This window comes from Trichechus manatus, unplaced genomic scaffold, assembly GCF_000243295.1.
Source record: "Trichechus manatus latirostris isolate Lorelei unplaced genomic scaffold, TriManLat1.0 scaffold00086, whole genome shotgun sequence".
In the NCBI taxonomy this organism is placed as follows: domain Eukaryota; kingdom Metazoa; phylum Chordata; class Mammalia; order Sirenia; family Trichechidae; genus Trichechus; species Trichechus manatus.
The window spans coordinates 6,499,143-6,521,898 of record NW_004444022.1 but is presented as its reverse complement, the minus strand read 5'-3'; the positions used below and the strand labels follow the sequence as shown (position 1 = coordinate 6,521,898).

The following is a 22,756-nucleotide window of genomic DNA, read 5'->3' as shown; positions in this document are numbered from 1 at the left end:
CTTCAGTCACGTCCTAAACCAGAGGAATGAGTGGACTCAGTTCAAAACATGAAGTCAGTAAGGAAAGGATAACCAGAGGCTTGGGGACGGCACAGCCAGGCCGGGCGTCCACAGAGGCATCTCTGGGGAGAGGCGCCTTGCGTCATGCGGGTCCGCCCCTTGAAGACCTGGGCACAGCGCGTTCTGCTACCAAGGCCTCTGTCGAGGAAGCAGGATTTCCGCGGTTGTGTAACAGCAGCTCGCGGGGGTGGAGGGAGACTGGGCTTCGCATCCCTCCTCTGCCTTTCCCTGGTCTTCGGCAGCCTAGCCATGGCCTGGGCGGCGGCGCGGATCGGCGGGGCCCGCGGCGCGCTCTCGGCACGCACGTTGCTGTTCGACCTGCCGCCCACCTTGCTAGGCGAGCTTTGCGCGATCCTGGACAGCTGCGACGGCGCGCTGGGCTGGCGCGGCCTCGGTGAGTGCAGCCTCCCCCACCCCCGGCCCCTGCCGGGGGGAAGGGGCTGGGGCGGTGGGGGCTGGGGCGGTGGGGGCAGCGGTGTGCACGCTCCGCGCGACCTGCCGCCAGTGCTGCGGGGCGAGCTCTGCGCGCTCCTGGGCAACTGCGACGGCGCGCTGGACTGGCGCGGCCTCCGAAAGGTTCCATCTGTTGGAACCGTTCTTTCCTCTCCCTGGGAAGTAGGCGTAAATATTCCCCGAAACCCCTCTCCCTCTCCTCTTTTAAGGAAACTTCGGGTATCGTAATATTAAGCGAACAGAGGATTGGAAAAGGAGCCCAGGTTGCACAATGGTTAAGCACTTGGCTACTAACCTAAAGATTGGAGGTTGAAACCCACACAGCCACTCCTCATGAGAAAGGCAGCCAAGGAAACCCTATGGGGGTGGGGGGGCAGTTCTACCCTATGGAATGGAATGACCTGAGGGCGCACAACAACAGAGGTTTGGAAAAGGAGGATACCAGCGTGATAGCATCCTATTTCTATCACTTTTCAGCCTTATCCGGTTCGGAATGTTTCGTCAAGTCGTCTTTTCTCTCTGCAAAATTACCACAGAATATAATTTACATGTTAAAACATTTTTATAACTCTAAAATATTTATTCTTTGGTGTTTTCAATGTACCCCAAGTCCCCAGCTTAATTAAGTTGATGGTGAAATGCTAGACTAAAATATTATTTGTAATTAACTTGCTTCCCAATTTTCTTAAATAAATGTATCTTGCTTATTTATCCAATTTGGGGAATGAAGGTTTATGCTAAAGAATGGCTTTTTATTTTAATCTAGAAGATTGGGTTTACAACTCCATTTTATGCAGACATTGTGGAAAGTTGAGCAACTGAGAAGTGTTGAAGGGTTGAATGAAATCATCAGAAATGATTTAGACAATACTTTTATTAAGTGTAGGCTTTATGTTGTTAGATTTTGATACTTCATTATCTCACTTTTAGCGCTAATTGCAAATAAACATAGTTATGTCAAAACATTAAATTCTCCAAAAGAACTATTTTTCTTTCCAAGAATAGCAGAAGACCTATGAAGAGAACAGTTTTGTTGTTTATTGGTTGACCAACAACGTAATCACACTTTCTGGAATTGTAGCATTGGGCTCCCAGTTATTTATAAATTGTTTATATAAGCTCTGTAATTTTAAATTATGGCCCTTAAATAAACATCTCAGAAAAAGATACTCAACTCTTTGGTTCCTGGAAAAAAATAGAAGTTTCCAGTACTCATTTGAGGGATAAGATTCCTCCCCTACCAGATCTTTTTTAAATGGATGATGGCTTGAGCAGTATTTGCACCCATAGATTTCCTGCAGTTACTGAATTTGTGAGAGAAAAATGTTCTTAGTCCATCCAGTCCATGGGTAGTGAAGGGGACCAGGTAGGTAACATTCGTGAGTGAAGCAGGTTGGTGGAGACTGTGAAAATGAAAACATACATGTGCCCAATCTGAAAGGAGCAGTCAACACTCAGCCCTAGGTCACTGCCGCTTCTCAGGAAGTCCAGCTCAGTGTTGCTGGATTTTCTCTTTTTTTATTTTTAATTATCTTTTTTGAATAAGCAGAGAAATGCAACATCGGTTGTCTCATATTTCAATTTCCACTTGCGCAGTGAAGCAGGTGCTGTTGTCACCACCAATGTTTTAACAGGTGAAGAAACTACAGTACAAAGAGGTTAAGTAAATTGCTCAAGTTCAACAGCTAAGAAGAGGCAGAGCCAGGACTTGAACCATGGCAGTCTGGATCCTGAGCCTGTGCATTAACCATAACCCCTCCATAGTTCCCCCCACAACTTCCTCAAGTTTACAGCTACTGTTGTGCTCTTTTCTGCTGCATCTCAGAGCCTCCCTAAAGCACAGCCATTTCTGGCAGGAAAGAACAATTCAGTGAGCCTTTTCATGCATACAGCCCTGCCTTGCTGGTGGAAAGGGCTAGAGTGTTTACTCCTTGATACTCCAAGCTGTAATTCATTGCTCAGGAGGTTGTGCCTACTGAGTGCCTGGACCACATAGCTCTGAAAGAGACCCGGAACTGACTAGTTGCTTTATGAATTGTTGGCTCAACGAAAAAGGAACGCTGGCTCAGCTTAGGACCTTGAGGGCTACTGTGTTTTCATATTGGTACAGTGAAGGGAGAGGGGGTAAGAGGTGCAGGATAGGGAAAACTTGACCTTAGGGGGGAGGGGGAAAGTGTTGGAAGATTGAATTAAGGACCAAAACCAAACCTGTTGCCGTTGAGTCAAGTCCAACTCACAGCGACCCAGTAGGACAGAGTGGAACTGCTCTCTAGGGTTTCCAAGGCTGTAATCTTCACAGAAGCAGATTGCCACATCTTTCTCCCGAGGAGTGGCTGGTAGGTTCAAACTGCCAACTTTTCAGTTAGCAGTCAAGCAGTTTAACCACATGTGCCACCAGGGCTCCTTGAATTAAGGACAGTCCCTTTTATGCTCTCAACAGCTCAGAGCCTCAAGGTACAGAGGGCCCTAAATTCCATATTAGAAGACAACTGTAATAGTGAGAGGCAAAACTGCCTCAAGGTAATCATGATTCTTGATAGTGAATTATCAAAGCTGTGTTTACAAAGGCAGCTCAGAAAAAGGCAGATCATATAGCAATATATATGATATGATCAATGTATACAGGATTAAGTAGGCTAGTTGTCCACAAGCCTGACAGTTGAGGAAACTTGAGCAAGTGTTAAGTGTAATCATCAGAAATAATTCAGACAAAAATCTTTGTTTTATTAAGTGCAGGCGTGCAGTCTGATAAAGATGCAAATGCTCAGGCTCTGCCCTTGAAGCTGTCTGGGTCGAGAGTGCAGCGTCTCTGGTTATTTGTCAGGCCCCATGGTGATTCCTATGCAGTGTGTTTTGGGAACCATTGCTTAGGTCAAATTCTCCTCTTTAATAGTATCTTAATATAAGTTAGTCTGCTATACTCTTTCACTACTCTACTTAATTCTTTGTATCTTTAAACATATTCTACGTGTGAATCTTCACATCACTTTTGTGAGGTATCGCTATTAGAAATATGTAATGACAAGACAGTATATCTTCTGGTTGATATTGATGATTTTGTGGCTTTCTAGTGAAAGCAGGAACTAGATTGGAAAATGTTAACTTACAACACCTTACAGACATTATAAAGTATGCACAAAGCCTCTGGTGACCGTTCTTTTCATTACATTACCATAGATTGGTATTTAAATTAAATTGTTTGGAGCAGTTCATTGGTGACACAGTGGTTAAGAGCTCGGCTGCTAACCAAAAGTTGGCTGTTCAAATCCACCAGCCCCTCCCTGGAAACCCTGTGGGGCAGTTCTGTTCTGTCCCACAGGGTGCTATGAGTTGGAATCAACTCCGCAGCAATGGATCTTTTTGTTTTTGGTTCATACTGTAAAACCTCTCAATACTCACAGTACACCGAGAAACTTTTTTTTTTTCTTCAGATACTCTGTAGTAGGTTGTATTCAATTTTCTTCCTCTCAGGAAAGGAAGGAAAATTATCATAGAAATTATTATTAATAACTTTAAAACAATTAAATGTAAAATCACATTAAATTTGTAGTTGAATATTCAATAAAAGATTAAAAGTAATAAGAATAGCTGCCATCTATTGAGTGCTTGGAAACCCTGGTGGTGTAGTGGTAAGTGCTACGGCTGCTAACCAAAAGGTAGGCAGTTTGAATCCTCCAGGCACTCCTTGGAAACTCTATGGGGCAGTTCTACTCTGTCCTATAGGGTCGCTATGAGTCAGAATTGGATTTGGTTTTGGTTTATTGAGTGCTTGGAGCCCTGGTGGCGCAGTGGTTAAACGCTAGGGTGCTAACTGAAAGATTAGCAGTTCGAACCTACCAGCTGCTCCATGAAAGATGTGGCATGGCATGGAAAACCATATGGGGCAGTTCTACCCTGTCCTATAGGGTCACTGTTGAGTCAGAACCCACTCAACAGCAGCAGGTTTGGTTTTTGGTTCACTGAACTATTTGCCGGACGCTGTGCTAAGCACTTTGTATAGATTATGTCATTTACTTATCACAAAAAATTCTATGAGGTAGGTTCTCTTACTATTTCCATTTTATAGACAGAGAAACTGACTCTCAGAGAATTTAAGTAACTTGCCTTAAGTCACAGTCTCAGAAATGGCAGACTAGGATTCTAACCAGGAAGACTCCAGAGCCTGTATTCCTCTTTTTTCTTTTTAGTAGACTTTTTTTTTTTAGAATAGTTTTAGATATACTGAAAAATTTAGAAGATAGTACAAAGAGTTCCCATATACTCCACACTCTTCCTGTGTACTCAGCACTCATTTTCCCTTATCATTAGTGTCTTACATTAATATGGTGCATTTGTTGTTATTGACACATTATTGTTAAGCAAAGTCCATACTTTATTCAGATTTCCTTAGTTATTACCTAATGTTCTTTTTTTGTTCCAGGATTCCATCTAGGATACCACATTACATTTAGTTGTCATTGTCTCCTTTTACGATTTCTTAGACTTTCCTTTCTTTTTCTTTTCGATAATTTTTTTTTTTTTTTTGTGATTTAGGTGGAAGTTTGTAGAACAAATTAGTTTCTCATTCAAAAATTTATTCACAAATTGTTTCCTGGCATTGGTTGCAATCCCGCCTTGTGTCAGCGCTCTCCCCTTTCCCTTTCCATGCTAGGTTCCCCGGTCCATTTGCCCAATTTTCCTGTCCCTTCCCGCCTTCTGGTCTTGTTTTTGGGTAGGTGTTGCTTGTATACTTGATTGATCTAAGAAGCACGTTCCTCACATGTGTTGTTGTGTGTTTTATGTTGTTGTCAGGTGCCGTGGAGTTGGTTCTGACTCATAACGACCTTGAGTACAACAGAACGAAATACTGCCCAGTCCTGCGCCATTCTCATAATTGTTTCTATGTTTGAGCCCATTGTTGCAGCCACTGTCAATCCATCTTGTCGAGGGCCTTCCCCTTTTTTGCTGACCCTCTACTTTACCAAGCATGATGTCCTTCTCCAGGGACTGATCCCTCCTGATAACATGTCCAAAGCATGTGAGACAAGTCTCGTCACCTTCACTTCCAAGGAGCACTCTAGCTGTGTTTCTTCCGAGACAGACTTGTTCATTCTTCTGGCCGTGCATGGTATATTCCTAATCTTTGGCTGAGAGGAACTTTGGGAGTGGCTTTAATTCTGAGTTAGAAGGGTGTCCAGGGGCCATAGTTTCAGGGGTTCTTCCAGTCTCTGTCAGACCAGAAAGCCTGGTCTTTTTTGTGAATTTGATCATTTGTTCTGCATTTTTCTCCCGCTCTGTTTGGGACTCTCTGTTGTAGCTCAGTCAGAGCTAACCTTGACAGTTCTGCGGAGTCAGGTATTTTGTTGAATGTCCCTCAATTGGAAGTTACCTGATGTTTTTCTCATGGTTAAACGGAGGTCCTGGGTTTTTGGAAGAAAGATCACAGACAGAGATAAAGCATCATTTTCTTCACATAGTATCAAGGGTAGGTACTATCAACGTGACTTATCACTGATGATGTAGACCTTGTTCACTTGGATGAGGTAGTGTTTGTCAGGTTTCTCTACTATAAAGTTGCTCTTTACCTCCCCCTCCCACCTCTTTTCCTACTGTACTTTTTGGAAGAAAGTCACTATGTGCATCCCAGACTTAAGGAGTAGGGAGCTATGCTTCTCCTCTTTGAAGGCAGAGTAGCGCCTATGTTCTTTTGACCACTTTTCTCTTCCATCCTACAATGTTCCCTCTAGACCTCACTTCTACTCTATAATCTATCACTCATTTTGCTGTTCCCCTTTATAGCAAAATTCTTGAAAATGGCTATTTATATTCCAATTTCTCTCCTCCCATTCTCCCTTGTTGTTGTCAGTTGCCCTGGTTAGGCTCTGACTCATGGCGACCCTCTGTACAACAGAAAGAAACGTTGCCTCTTCTGCGTCATCTTCATGACCACTGATATGCTAGAGTCCATTGTTGTAACCACTGTGTATTTTGAGTGCCTTCCCACCTAGGGGGCTCATCTTCCAGCATTGTATCAAACAGTATTCTACTGTGATCCGTAAGGTTTTCATTGGCTGATTTTTGAAAGTAGATTGCCAGGCCTTTCCTCCTAGTCTGTCTTACTCTGGAAGCTCCACTGAAACCTATCCACCATGGGTGACCCTGCTGGCATTTGAAATACTGGTGGCATAGCTTCCAGCATCATAGCAATATGCAAGTCACCACAGTATGACAAACTGGCAGATGGGTGGTGGATTCTCCCTTGAACCCACCCCAATGCAGCTTTTACCCTCACCAATCCACTGAAATTCCTCTCTTCTAAGGTCAACATGACTAAATCCAATGATTGGTTCTCAGTCCTCACCTCATTTGACACGTTGAAGCACTTTTTTTTTTCTACAACATGATGCTCCTACTTTTTTCTCCTTACGGTTTCCTCTTTATCTCTCTCATCTTTTGAGTGCCCCTGGGTTTTAGTCCATGGACCTTTTCTGTTTATCTACTATACCCACTACCTTGTGAATTCCATCTATATACTAATAATGCCCAGATTTCTAGCTTGGGTCTCTTTCTTGGACTTCATCCTCACCCATCTACGTGTCTACTTGATAGACATCTCAGACTAAACAGTTTTTCCTATCTCAGTTAGTGGCAACTCCATCCTTCCATTAAAAATATTAGTCACCTTTGACGTCTCGCTTTCTGTCACAAACCACATTCTGTCTGTCAGCAAGTGCTCTTGGTTTAACCTTCAGAATGTATCTAATAATCTGACCACTTCTTACTACCATGACCACAGCCATTCTGTTCCAAACCACTATCGGATCCTATCTGGATTATTTCAGCAGTCTCTGCCAGTTGGACTCCCTGCTACTGCCCTTGTCCTCCTTGAGTCTGTTTTCAGCACAGCAGCCAGTGAGTCTGTTAAACATTAAACTATATTTTACCATTATTCTACTCAGAACCCTTCAATAGCTTCCCATCTCACTCGGAGTAAACACCACAGCCCTAGGTGATTTTTCTCACTTCATTCTACCTCTCATTCCATCAACTCCAGCCACACTGGCCCCCCTTGTCGTTCCCTAAACATGCAAGGAAAATTCTTCCCTCGGGTAACCTTGAGTCTTGCTTCCTCACCTTCTTCGTGTGTTTGTTGAACTATTACCTACCCTGACCACGCTTTTAAAATGATACCCCTACTCGCTTAAGAGCCTTTTCTACCTTGTTTTTCTCTGTAGCATTTATCACCTCTCACATACTTCATGTTTATATATATTTTTGTTTACTGCCCATCTATCCCACTAGGAAATAAGCTTCATGAGGGCAGGAATTTTTGTCTGCCTTGTACCCTGCTGAATTCCCTGGCATCTAAAATTGTACCTAGCACAAACAGGCATTCAGTAAACATTTGTTGATAAATGAGTTAATGAATGAACAGACATTTATTAAGCATCCAAAACTTGTTAGGCAGAATCTTAGACAAATCATTGTGCTAGATGCAACGTCATAGTCCCTGCTTCTTAAGGCGTTTGCAACTTAATTAAGAAATAGACTTTTATACGGATGTTATAAAGAAGTTTAACAAGGGAATAAAGTATGAGGAAATATTAGGGATTAAAACCTGGGTGTGGTGGCGCAGTAATTAAGAGCTCAGCTGCTAACCAAAAGGTTGACAGTTCAAATCCACTAGCTACTCCTTGGAAACCTTATGGGGCAGTTCTACTCTGTCCTATAGGGTTGCTATGAGTCAAAATCGACTTAACACTAGGTTTGGTTTTTTTTGGCATGGAATTACACAGCTTTTGAGATCTAGACTGAAACCTTGGTGTTGAGGGGTGAATTGTTATTAAATTCTCTCCCAGAGATAGTTAATGTCAGGTCCTCATGCGGGTCTCGGAATGACAGTATGTCGGATGGAGGAAGGACACCTGAAAAATCATGCACAGTCCTACTTAGGTTTGGGGTGAAAAATACAGAGAGGCTTAAAGTATGGATATATTATTTCTTGTAAAATTTAACTGTTGTTGTTATTCGGTGCCATCGAGTTGATTCCAACTCACAGCTACTCCATGTGACAGAGTAGAACTGCCCCACAGGGTTTTCTTGAAAGAAGTACAGCCAGAATGCTCCTTTTAAAAGCGAGGATGGCGAAACTTCACCTTACTTACTTTGGACATATTATCCGGAGGGACCAGTCCCTGGAGAAGGACATCATGCTTGGTAAAGTAAAAAACCAAAAAAAACACAAACCCATTGCCGTCGAGTCGATTCCGACTCATAGCGACTCTACAGGACAGGGTAGAACTGCTGCATAGAGTTTCCAAGGAGCGCCGATGGATTCGAACTGCCCACCTTTTGGTTAGCAGCTGAGTGATTAATAAAAGCAGTAGAGCTAACTTACACTTTCAAGTTTTGTTTTGTTCTATTTACTTATGGAATTAAAATTGTCTTCAATCTTAAATGTTCTTTTTTTAAAAAATTCATTAATTTCTTTGTATGCTTTGTAGAAAGATAGAAAAGGGCCATCTTTTTTTTTTTTTTTCTGTTATGTATCTTAAAACAAACTTTGCAAGAATGCAGTCTTAATTTCCTGGGGGTTTTGACATGTGACTATATGCAAATATAAAGACGCCAAATAGGGGTGTGTGCATTGGTCTGAAAAACCCCTTCAGATACATATTTGCATATGGAGATATGATTTCTACAACCGAAATCCCCAGCGGTTACTGTTACCTAGACAGGCATGCATTCTCAAAACATCCTCTGTGGACCTTTGAGTGCTGAGTGACTGTTAAACAATAAATAAGTTGTCTTCAGATAAACTGATTTCTCAACTTCTCAGATGGACTTTTTGGCTTATATTATGTCAAGATGTCTTTGAACAAAAGAATATTTGCCTTACACAGAGTGGTTTTAAACAGTGCTTAACTAAGGCATATTTTTCTTAATTTGCCTTTTTATTTTATAATGCACTTAACTTTACAACACAATTAGTCATTTAGAAGTCCCTTCTAATTTTTATTTGTTTTATACTGTGAATAAACAAAGTCCTATGTTTTGGAAGGAAACAAGTAAGGAAGGCTTGGAAGAACCTATGAATATTGAGGAATATAATTAACATGTCAAGAGTTTGCATTCCTGTAGCATCAAATTGAAGCTATTGTTTTACAGAATTTTATCTACATGGATTATACATTTTATGGAAGCTAATAATACTCTTTAGTGGTGTTTCAATTCAGAATGCATCATCATTAGAGAAAAGCTATTAAGGTTGCACTGTGAATCTCCAGTTAGAGAACACAACAACATATTTCATTTCTAGTCTTTGAAGCAATCTATACATGCAGCCAGCATCCATTTTAACTAAGCCCTGGGTGAGTTTCACACGGTGGATTTATAGGACTAGAAAACTGCCTTTGCCTAATCTAGCTTTCTTTAGACGTAGTACAAACTCAAAACCAAGATTTCTGAGAAGGTGATGCAAAGACAGAAGCATCAGTGTTAGAGAACTAAAAAGCCCAGCTCAGCTGGCATCTGTTTATTTACCCTCCAGCTGAATCCAGACTTGTGCTCAAGGGGAGAGCCTTGTACATTAGCAGTTTCTCAGCCAAGTCAAGGGTGGGAGAGCACAGAGCCATAGCCTGTTGCACTTTAAAAGGGAAAACCAGAAATTTCAAAAAGCAAAAGCAAAATGGGGGATGGAATGATTTGGGAAAGCTGACAACCCCTGAATTTCCTAAATAGTTACGAACTGTCCATTTCCTACTGTGAGAACTGTTGTAAGCTATGAAATGATACTGCCTTTTTATGTGCAAATATTGTGTAAAAGACTGCTACTATTGCCACCAGACGGATTTCCAAAAAATAAAGCTTCCGTCTTTGCATCGCCTTCTCAGACATCTTAGATTGGTCCCACTGCTTCCAGAATGAAGTTTAATTTCTTACGCTTATACCCAGGACCTGTGAGAATCTGCCCCCTTATGCCCCCTTTGCCGTTCCTGGAGTAACTCCCTGTGTGACAGGCCTTTCCTCTTCCATCAGCCTCTGTAAACCTTGCCCTACTCCACCCACACCTGTTGCAGAGCCAGCTGTTGTCCAATCAACCTCACATTCCTTCCCTCACTGTGTGAAATGTCATAGACTTCCCTTGTTGGAATGCTAATTATGAGACAAGGAAGTGTTTTAAAGACTTGAGGTGTTTTAAAGTCTCCTCAAGTGCAGTCCAAGGAAGAGCGGCTAAATTGAGTGTGTATTTTGGGTGGGACTACATCAAAGGACTGGAATTCCTGGGAAGAAAGGCCTGGTGATCTGCTTCCAAAATGTCACAGCCTTGAAAACTCTGTGGAGTTCTACTCTGCAACACCTGGGGTTACTATATAAGGTAGAATTGACTCATAACCCATTGACATTGAGTCGATTTTGACTCATAGCAACCCCATGGGACAGAATAGAATTGCCCTATAGGGTTTCCAAGGAGCAGCTGATGGATTCTAACTGCCAAGCTTTTGGTTAGCAGTCAAGCTCTTAACCACTATGCCCCCAGGACTCCAATTGACTCTATAGCAACTTTTTTTTTCCTGAAGTACGTTTACTAATGAAAAGTTTGAGACTGCTCGTTAAGGTTGTGACTTGCCTCGAGTTACACTGTAGGTGGGTGATAGAGCTCCCTCTAAACCCCTGTGCGCCCCCATGCACCCAGAGGCCCGAGGCAATGCTCTATTTTGACAGGCAGCTTTTCTTCTTAGAAGATGGTGTAGTCTCTGGGGCTCAGAGTTCATTCTTCTGTGGAATTTTCAAACTTAAACACAAGATGCTTCCCCACCCCCACACCATAGCATACCCTTTCCAACACTTTCTTAAATATTGGCCTCTCTCTAGAAATACTCATAGTTTTAGACTTGGCTCTAGACTTGCCTTCTTTCTCCCTCCTTTGCGTTAAAATACACTTTAAAGTTTGGAAGTTGTACAAATGCGACTAATGAGGCACAGCAGTCCAGGGATAAGGACTCGAAGGCAGGAGGGGACGGGAAAGCTGGTGATAGGGAACGCAAGGCTGTCCTTTCTCAGGACAGTGTTGACATGTTGTGGGGTTGTTAGCCATTGTCATGGGGCAATATGTGTACTAACTGTTCAATAAGAAACTATTCTGTAAACCCTCATTTAAAGTACAAAAAAAAGAAAAAATAATTATGTGAGATCCAATTGACAACAGCAACTCAAAAGTTTGATGGGAAGCCTGGGGGCAGTGAGTTGAAGACATTGGTGATAGAATAATTTGGAAAAGTATAGTGACAATAACAGCACAACTGGAAGAACGTAATCAATGTCACTGAATTGTACATGTAGAAATTTTTGAAATGGTGTGTCTTTATCTATGTATATTTTCACCAAAAAAGAGAAAAGGTCCTCCAAGGTCGAGAAGGGAGAGTGTTGACATGTTGTGGGTTTGTTAACCAATGTCATGAAGCAATATGCGTGCTGACTGTGTAATGAGAAACTATTTGTTCTGTAAACTTTCACCTAAAGTACAATAAAAAAAAATTTAAAAACCTAAAAAAAAAAGAAACAATTGGATGTTGTACAGAAAGGCAGTATAATTTTTTACTTGAAGAATCCTTTTAACTCAGGGTGCTGTAAAACTCATATACATTCAGTACAGCTTTAAGATATTTATACCACACCCTAAATAAGTCATATATAATATTTTTTAGCAACTAAAAGCCAAGTGCCTTGATAAATCATTTTCCTGATCCTACCCAGATATTAGCTTGTACGTGCTCAAAAATATTCAGCAGCATGACAGTAGGGAACAAAAATTTAAAACAGCATTCCTAACTAGAATAAACCTAACTGTATTACAAATGAAAACCACACTGAAGAGGGTAAGGAAGAAAAGAACTAACCCAAGTAACTGTAGAAAGTAATATCTTAACTGAATACTCTAAGATTAAAGGCAAAAAGGAATTGTACATAAATGCTCTAATTTAGTTAGTGAATGTGTTTCTCACGGGACAATTCTGAAACTGTGTATAATTTAATTGAACAATCAAGTAAATATATTGTAGATGGTGAGGGCAGAGTTTCTTATTATTCGATAACAAAGTAATACTGATAAAAAGCTACAATATATGATTAGAATTAGAAGTAACAGTATACATTCATTTTATTTTATTTTATTTATTGCGCTTTAGGTGAAAGTCTACAGCTCAACTTAATTTCTCGTGCAGAAATTTATACACATATTGTTTTGTGACATTAGTTGCAATCCCCACAGTGTGATAGCACACTCCCCCTTTCCACCTCGGGTTCCCTGTGTCCATTCCACCTATTCCTGTCCCTTCCTGCCTTCTCATCCTGCCTCCGGACAGGAGCTGCCTAGTTGGTCTCGTGTATTTGATTGAACTAAGAAGCGCACTCCTCACATGTATTATTTTTTGTTTTATAGTCCTGTCTAATCTTTGTCTGAAGAGTGGGCATCAGGAATGGTTTTGGTTCTGGGTTAACAGTGCATCCAGGGTCCATAGCTTCGGGGGTTCCTCCAGTCTCTGTCAGACCATTAAGTCTGGTCTTTTTACAGAATTTGAGTTCTGCTCCACACTTTTCTCCTGCTCCGTCCAGGACTTTCTGTTGTGTTCCTTGTCAGGGCGGTCATTGGTTGTAGCTGGGCACCATCTAGATCTTCTGGTCTCAGGCTGGTGGAATCTCAGGTTCATGTGGTCCTTTAGTCTCTTGGGCTAATATTTTCCTTGTGTCTTTGGTTTTCTTCATTCTTCTTTGCTCCAAGTGGGATGGAACCAACTGATACATCTTAGATGGTCACTCACAAGCTTTTAAGACCCCAGATGCCACTCACCAAAGTGGGATTCGGAACATTTTCTTAATAAAATTTGTTATGCCAATTGACCTAGATGTCCCCCAGTAAACTCATTTTAATGTATACTATTGTTGTTATTATTAGGTGCTGATGAGTTGGTTTCTACTTATAGTGACCCACTGTACAACAGAATGAAACACCGCCAGTTCCTGCGCCATCCTCACAATCGTTGCTATGTTTGAGCCCATTGTTGCAGCCACTGTGTCAATCCATCTTGTTGAGGGTCTGCCTCTTTTTTGCTGACCCTCTGCTTTACCAACTGTCTTAGTCATCTCGTGCTACTCTAACAGGAATACCACAAGTGGATAGCTTCAACAAAGAGAAGTTTATTCTCTCACAGTCCAGCACGCTACAAGTCCAAATTCAAGGCATCAGCTCCAGGAGAAGGCTTTCTCTCTCTGTTGGCTCTGGAGAAAGGTCTTCGTCATCATCAGCCTTCCCCTGGACTAGGAGCTTCTCTGCACAGGAACCTCCGGTCCAAAGGACGTGCTCTGCTCCTGGTGCTCCTTCTTGGTGGTATGAGGTCCCCCATTCTCCGCTTGCTTCCCTTTCCTTTCATCTCTTACAAGAGATAAAAGGTGGTGCAGGCCATATCCCAGGGAAACTCCCTTTACATTGGGTCAGGGATGTGACCTGGGTAAGGGTGGTGTTACAATCCCACCCTAATCCTCTTTAACATAAAATTACAATCACAAAATGGAGGCCAACCACACAATTCTGGGAATCATGGCCCAGCCAAATTGATACACACATTTTTTTGGGGGACGTAATTCAAACCATGACACCAATTATGATGTCCTTCTCCAGGCACTGGTCCCTCCTAATAACATGTCCAAAGTGCTTCAAATGAAGTCTTGCCATGGTCACTTCTAAGGAGCATTCTGGCTGTACTTCTTCCAAGACAGATTTGTTCGTTCTTCGGCAGTGCAGCAGTCTGTGGTATACCAGTACTCAATATCCTTTGCCGGCACTATAATTCAAAGGCATCAATTCTTCTTCAGTATTCCTTATTCATTATCCAGCTTTTGTATGCATATGAGGTGATTGATAATACTGTGACTTGAGTCAGGCGCACCTTAGTCCTCAAAAGACATCCTAGCTTTTTAACACTTTAAAGAGGTCTTTTGCAGCAAATTTGCCCAATGCAATGCGTCGTTTGATTTCTTGACTGCTGCTTCCATGGGTGTTGATTGTGGATCCAAGTAAAATGAAGCCCTGTTTTTAATCATGATGTTGCTTATGGCTCCAGTTCTGAGGTTTTTTGTTTTCTTTATGTTGAGGTGTAATCCATACGGAAAACTGTAGTCTTTGATCTTCACCAGTAAGTACTTCCTCTTCACTTTCAGCAAGCAAGGTTGTGTCATCTGCATATCACAGGTTGTTAATGAGTCTCCCTCCAATCCTGATGCTGCGTTCTTCCTCATATATTCCAGCTTCTCAGATTATTTGCTCAACATACAGATTGAATAAGTATGGTGAAAGGATACAACCCTGACACACACCATTCCTGATTTTAAACCATGCGATATCACCTTGTTCTGTTCAAAGGACTGCCTCTTGGTGTATGTACAGGTTTCACATGAGCACAGTTAAGTGTTCTGGAATTCCCATTCTTTGCAGTGTTATCCATAATTTGTTATGATCCACATAGTCCAATGCTTTTGCATAGTCAATAAAACACAGGTAAACATCTTTCTGGTATTCTCTGCTTCAGCCAAGATCCATCTGACGTCAGCAGTGATATACTTCATTCCATGTCCTCTTCTGAATCTGGCAGTTCCCTGTCAATGTACTGCTGCAACTGTTTTTGAATTACCTTCAGCAAAATTTTACTTGCTTGTGATATTAATGATATTGTTTGATAATTTCCACATTCTGTTAGATCACCTTTCCTTGGAATGAGCACAAATATGGGTCTCTTCCAGTTGGTTGGTCAGGTAGCTGTCTTCCAAATTTCTTGGCATAGACAAGTGAGTGCTTCCGGCAATGCATCCATTTGTTAAAAACACTTCAGTTAGTATTCTATCAGTTCCTGGAACCTTGTCTTTCACCAAAGCCTTCAGCGCAGCTTGGACTTCTTCCTTCAACACTATAGGTTCTAGATCATATGCTGCCTCCTGAAATGGTTGAATGTCAACCAGTTCTTTTTTGTACGGTGACTCTGTGTATTCTTTCCATCTTCTTTTGATGCTGCTGCGTCGTTCAATATTTTGCCCACAGAATCCTTCAGTATTGCCACTCAAGGCTTGAATTTTTCTTCAGTTCTTTCTGCTTAAGAAATGCCAAGCATGTTCTTCCCTTTTGGTTTTCTATCTCCAGGTCTTTGTACAGTTCATTATAATACTTTACTTTGTCTTCTTGAGCTGCACTTTGAAATTTTCTGTCCAACTATTTTACTTCATTATTTCTTCTATTTGCTTTAGCTACTCTAAGTTCAAGAGCAAGTTTCAAAGTCTCTTCTGACATCCATTTTCGCTTTTCTTTCATTCCTGTCTTTTTCATGACCTCTTGCTATTTTCATGTATGATGTCCTTGATGTCATCTCATAACTTGTCTGGTCTTCAGTCGTTAGTATTCATTACATCAAATCTGTTCTTGAGATGTTCCCTAAATCCAGGTGGAATATACTCAAGGTCATACTTTGGCTCTCCGGTGGACTTGTTTTAATTTTCTTCAGCTCCAACTTGAACTTGTATATGAGCAATTGATGGTCTGTTCCACAGTCAGCCCCTGGCCTTGTTCTGACTGATGATACTGAGCTTCTTCTACGTCTCTTTCTATGGATGTAGTCAGTTTGATTCCTGTGTATTCTGTCTGGCAAGGTCTACGTGTATAGCTGTCATTTATGTTGCTGAAAAAAGATATTTCCAATGAACAGGTCATTGGTCTCGCAAAATTCTATCATACGATCTCCAGTGTCGTTTCCATCACCCAGGCCGTATTTTCCAACTGCTGATCCTTTTTCTTTGTTTCCAACTTTTGCATTCTGATCACCAGGAATTATCAGTGTATGTTGATTGCCTGTTTGATCAACTTCAGACTGCAGAAGTTGGTAGAAATCTTCTATTTCTTCACCTTTGGCATTAGTGTTTGGTGTGTAAATTTGAATAATATATTAACTAGTCTTCCTTGTAGATGTGTGCATATTATCCTATCACTGACAGTGTTGTACTTCAGGATGGATCTTGAAATATTCCTTTTGATAATGAATGCAATGTGGTTCCTCTTCACTGTGTCATTCCTGGCATAGTAGACCACAGGATTGTCTGATTCAAAATGGCCAATTTAATTTCAAACAATTTCTAATTTTCTTTGATTCATACTTCGTACATTCCACATTCCAATTATTAATGGATTTTTGCAGCTATTTCTTCTCATTTTGAGTTGTGCCACCTCAGCAAATGAAGGTCCCGAAAACTTTATTCCATCCACATCACTAAGGTCAATTCTACTTTGAGGAGGCAGCTCTTCCCCAGTTGTATTTTGAGTGCCTTCCACCCTGAGGGGCTCATCTTCCAGCACTATGTCAGACATTGTTCTGCTGTTATTCATAAGGTTTTCACTGGCCAGTTTTTTTTAGAAGTGGATCATTAGGTCCTTCTTCTTAGTCTTAGTCTGGAAGCTCTACCGAAACCTGTTTACCATGGGTGACGCTGCTGGTATTTGAAATACTGATGGCATAGCTTCCAGCATCAAAGCAACACGCAAGCACCATGGTATGACAGACTGACAGATGAGTGGTGGTTAATATGTACACAGACAGAGAAATATAGATGCATGGATTAGTATGTATACATGTATTTTCTAGCTCTGTCTGCTTGGAGAACTTAGAAGCAGTGAAACCTGGGCAGCAATGAGCACATCTAGCATCCATATCTTGGCTTTTAAACACCATTCCACAATAAAAGGAATCAAGGCTCCTTGCAGAAATAGTTAATTCTAGGGCTAGAGCAGGGGACATGCAAAATGAGTCTGGAACATCTTTTGTGCTAGAAAATAAGAAAGTGCTCAAAAAAGGGTGGCACTTGTCAAAAGGACACAGGCGCCAACCTGCATGGACAAAGGTTTTAAACAATTTTAGCCACGAAATAAATAATGATAGTTGGAATTTAACTTATTGAATAAAATAAATGTACACGAGTCCATACTGATATAAATACATCATCGAATAAATAAATATATGGAGGAGATGGAACAGCTTTTTTTTTTTTTAACTGAAGAATTAATAGTTAGTAAACATAGACGGAAAAGTGAAATAGAAAATCACCATTATGCAAACATCACGGTGATAAATGTGGTGAACAATATCCACTGATGGATGCTAAAATTAGTGGGCAAAGTTTGAGGAGAAGCAGGCTATTTCCAGGGTTTCAAAGTATCTCCCCAGTGTATTTATTAATTATGAAGAGAAAGATAAATTTCTAGTGTAGAAACTTTGCAGACACTACCTTAACCAAGTATAATAAGAGTAACTTACTTGTAATAAGACATCCAGATCGTGAACCCGTTGGTATTGTGCCCTGAGAACACATCATTTCACTGTTCTGAAAGACAAGGAAAGGCTGAGGAACTGTCACAGATTGGAGAAGACTAAGGAAAAATATAGGAGCCCTGGTGGCGCAGTGGTTAAGTGCTTGGCTGCTAACTGATAGGTTGGCAGTTCGAACTCACCAGCTGCTCCGCAGGAGAAAGATGTGGTAGTCTGCTTCCATAAACCTTGAAAACCCTATGGGGCAGTTCTGCTCTGTCCAGTCGGGTTGTATGAGTCAAAATTGACTCAACAGCGCCTAACAACAACAAGGAGAAACACCAACTAATTGCAGTGTGGGAAACTGGATAGACTCTTAGAACAGAAAAAGGACATTAGTGGAAAAACTAATGAAATTCAGATAAGGTCTGCAGTTTAGTTACTAGTATTCTACCAATATTAATTTCCTGATGCTGATCATTGTGCTGTGGTTGTGTAAGATGCTAATGTTAGGAGAGGTTGGGTGAGGGGTATACGCTAAAATTAGTTCAGAATGAAAAGTTTTAAATAAAATAAAATAAAACATATAAGGTACACAGCAACAAGCATTCCAATAAAAGTAAACTGTTCTCTGGTTCTTCTTGTTGCAATTTCCACAGCGGAGCGGCTTTCAAGCAGCTGGCTGGATGTTCGTCACATTGAAAAATATGTGGAACAAGGTAAAAGTGGAACAAGAGAATTGCTTTGGTCCTGGGCACAGAAAAACAAGACCATCGGTGACCTTTTACAGATTCTTCAGGAGATGGGTCATCATCGAGCTATCCATTTAATCACAAACCATGGTAAACACTTATTATTATAATATGGCTCTCAATCCATCTTATAGGAATTGTAATTGTAAGTGTAAATACTGCCTTTTCTCCAAGAGATTGACTAGTCATCCTATATGTCAGTGCTCTTATCTGAAGGGCCCCCTGCAGCTTCACATTCATTCATTCATTTGTTTTATTGTGCTTTAAGTGAAAGTTTATAGTTCAAGTTAGTTTTTCATATAAAAATTTATACACACATTGTTATGTGACCCTAGTTGCTCTCCCTATAATGTGACAGCACGCTCTTCCTTTCCGCCCTGGATTTCCCATGTCCATTCAACCAGCCTGTCCCTTTCTGCCTTCTCATCTCACCTCCGGACAGAGCTGCACATTTAGTCTCATGTATCTACTTGAGCCAAGAAGCACATTCTTCATGAGTATCATTTTATGTCCCATAGTCCAGTCTAATCTTTGTCTGAAGAGTTGGCTTCAGGAATGGTTTTAGTTTTGGGCTAACAGAGAGTCTGGGGGCCATGTCTTCCCGGGTCCCTCCAGTCTCAGTCAGACCATTAAGTCTGGTCTTTTTACTAGAATCTGAGTTCTGCACTCCACTTTACTCCTGTTCCATCGGGGACTCTCTGTTGTGTTCCCTGTCAGGATAGTCATTGGTGGTAGCCGAGCACCATCTAGTTCTTCTGGTCTCAGGCTAATGGAGTCTCTGGTTTATGTCCCTTTCTGTCTCTTGGGCTAATATTTTCCCTGTATCTTTGGTGTTCTTCATTGTCCTTTGCTTGCTCCAAGTGTGTTGGGACCAATTGATGCCTTTTAATGGCCGCTCACTAACTTTTAAAACCTCAGACACCACTCACCAAAGTGGAATGCAGAACATTTTCTTAATAAACTTTATTATGCCAACTGACCTAGATGTCCCCTGAGACCATGGTCCCCCGAGCCCTGCCTCTGCCACTCTGTCCCTCGAAGTGTTTGGTTGTCTTCAGGAAACTTGTTAGCTTTGGTTTAGTCCAATTGTGCTGACTTCCCCTGGAGTGTGTGTTGTCCTTCCCTTCATCTGAGATAATTCTTGTCTACTATCTAGTTAGTGACTACCCCTCTCTCCCTCCCTTGCTACTCTTGTAACCATCAAAGAATGTTTTCTTCTGAGCGTCACCTTTTTTATGACACAGTCTTCCTTCATTGCCTAACTTATTACAACACATTTTTTTCTACCACTTTACAGTTGGTGTTTTTAACCTTTACTTACAAACTATACCTTCCTATGTTTCATTTTTTTGCTAATAGAATCAGCTCTCTATCTAAAACTCTAAGACTCTGAATCATAAACATGATCAGAATCACATTTGGGTAAAATATAGCTATTGCTATAATTTGTTTTATCATATGATTAGAAGTTAAAAAGATAATTGGGATTGTTTCCCCCTGTATTTTTGGTGCAAATGAGACCTCCATAGTAATCCTGAGATTTATCTTCACTGCTGTTTTTATGCCACAGCCTCTATCTCTACCTAGCTTGTTTACTATCCATTCCGCAGCACCCTAATTCTCCCCTTTGTTTGACTTGTCTGTCTGTCTGTGTCATTCCTTACGTTTAGAACAACTTCATAAGTAAAGCTCATGAAGTGCTCTCCAATCTTTTTCTTTGTCAATAAGTCTCCAAGTGTCCCCTGTTGTGTTTTTTCCACTTAGATTTTTTCACATCAGCAATAATGATTGTGAGTGCTATTGGGTCTGAAGTTATAGATGCAGGGCTCTTAGGTTGGAAGCTCTTTGAGTTAACGTCTTTATTCTTTGGTTCTTTTCATCCAGGCATATTTTTAGTCCTGTATATTTGCACATTTGTTCTTTGACAATAAATTTAGTGCACAGGAACCTCTACCTTATCACCCAAAGAAGTCTCGCACATAACAAAGAAGAAATCCTGAGAGATTTGTACCAGAAAACTGAAGCTTCAGATTGACTTTTATTTTGTGGGTTTTTCTTATTAATAGGATATTAGACAGTTGCCGGTACGCTTCCACCATGATATCATCTATATACTTGGCTAATCCCTTTTGTCTTTTGTGCACTATTTCTTCACTTAGTTTAGTATAGAAGCTGATTGGTCGAGTGAAATGTGGTGAGTTCCTGGGAACTATAAATGCAATGCCTTCTCCTTATCTGGGCCTTTTCCAGCCGCTGAAACCACCCACATAGCTTGCTGTTTACAATATAAACTCACACCACTTTGATAGGACATGTGGTTATGTTTCATACCTCAGTGTTCTGGAATAGATTTTAGGGTATCCTTTCACTCTGTTGTTTGTTTATACAGTGGAGAATGATTTGGACTGTGGGTAGACAAAAATTCCACATTCTTGGCTAGCTCCCAGTCTGTTGCGCATTCAAAGTTGATTTTTTAAAAATGTGATGTTATCTGGTTGGTGGAAAAACACTTCTTTACTGGCTTAGTACAAAGAGCGAGGAAAACATGAGATTAAGAGGAGGTAGTGCCTTGCTCTGAGTCCTTTACTAAGTAAAATAGCATTATTTGGTTGTAATTATTGAGTTGATATTTTGAATTAAATTATAACCTTGAAAAACTTCATTGTATAGGTTATTAAAGGTAAAGATATAATGACTCATTGGAAACATAAGTGTCACTTGCTGAGCAGATGTTCCCTATGATAGTTACTCACTGAATTAGGAGTTGAGCTCCTAATTGAAAATGTATGAAAAGATTTAATCTTTCTTTGATGGGCAGATTCATTAGTTATCCAGATAATTTGTTTTTACCTACCTTTCCTTAAAATTTTGTTCAGTTTGGTGGTATGGCTTTTATTTTAGAAAAAAAAATTTTTTTTTATTGTACTTCAGGTGAAGGTTTACAGAGCAAAGAAGTTTCTCATTAAACAATACGCATATTATTTTGTAACAGTGGTTGCTAACCCCATGACATGTCAGCATGTCTTCACGTTCCCCATTACCAGTTTTCCTGTCCCCTCCTGCCTTCTTGTCCTTGCCCTTGGGCTGATGTGTCCATTTAGTCTTGTTTTGTTTTATAGGCCTGTCTAATCTTTGGCTGAAGGGTGAACTTCAGGAGTGACTTCAGTACTGAGTTAAAAGGGTGTCCGGGGCCATACTCTTGGGGTTTCTCCAGTCTCTGTCAGACCAGTAAGTCTGATCTTTTTCTGTGAGTATGAATTTTGTTCTACATTTTTCTCCAGCTCTGTCTGGGACCCTCTCTGGTGGTGGTAGCCAGGCACCCTGTATTTGTACTGGACTCAGTCTGGTGGAGGCTGTGGTACTTGTGGTCCGTTACTCCTTTGGAATAATCTTTCCCTTGTGTCTTTGGTTTTCTTCATTCTCCCTTGCTCCAGATGGCGTGGGAGCAGTGGAGTATCTTCGATGGCCGCTCACAAACTTTTAAGACCCCAAATGCTACTTATCGAAGTACGATCTAAAATATTTTATTTTAGAGAAATTTTTGACCTTTCAGATCCTAAACTCTAGAGGTCAGGTTTTTTTTTTTTTTTTTTTTTTTTTTTTTTGTGCTTCAAGTGAAGGTTTACAGAGCAAATTAGTTTCTCATTAAACAATTAACACGTGTTGTTTTGTGACATTTGCTGCTAACCCCACGACTTGTCAACACTCTCTCCTTCTTGACCTTGGGTTCCCCATTTCCGTTCATCCAGTTTTCCTGTCCCCTCCTGCCTTCTCATCCTTGCCCCTAGGCTGGTGTGCCCGTTTAGTCTTGTATACGTGGTTGAGCTAAGTGTATTATTATTTGCTTTATGGGCCTGTCTAATCTTTGGCTGAAGGGTGAACCTCTGGAGTGACTTCAGTACTGAGTTAAAAGGGTGTCCAGGGGCCATACTCTTAGAGTTTCTCCAGTCTCCATCGGGCCAGGAAGTCTGGGTTTTTTTTAATTTTTTTATTGTACTTCAGGTGAAGGTTTACAGAACAAATAGTCTCTCATGAAACGGTAGTACACATATTGTTTTATGACATTGGTTAACAACCCCACGACATGTCAACCCTCTCCCTTCTCGACATTTTTTTTTTTTGGTGAAAATATACATAGCCAAAGATACACCATTTCAAAAATTTCTACATGCA

The 22,756-nt window shown here is 40.9% G+C and overlaps 1 protein-coding gene across 1 annotated transcript in view; it reads left to right on the top strand.

Annotated features, from left to right (window-relative positions):
- Positions 1 to 236: 236 nt before the first annotated feature.
- IRAK3 (interleukin 1 receptor associated kinase 3) overlaps positions 237 to 22,756 on the top strand; it is a 75,008-nt gene continuing 52,488 nt past the window's right edge. Inside the window, exons 1-2 of the mRNA XM_004381540.3 lie at positions 237 to 454; positions 18,491 to 18,673. Coding sequence (XP_004381597.3) covers positions 310 to 454; positions 18,491 to 18,673 — 328 coding nt within the window. The 5' untranslated portion in view covers positions 237 to 309. The remainder of the gene's footprint in view (positions 455 to 18,490; positions 18,674 to 22,756) is intronic.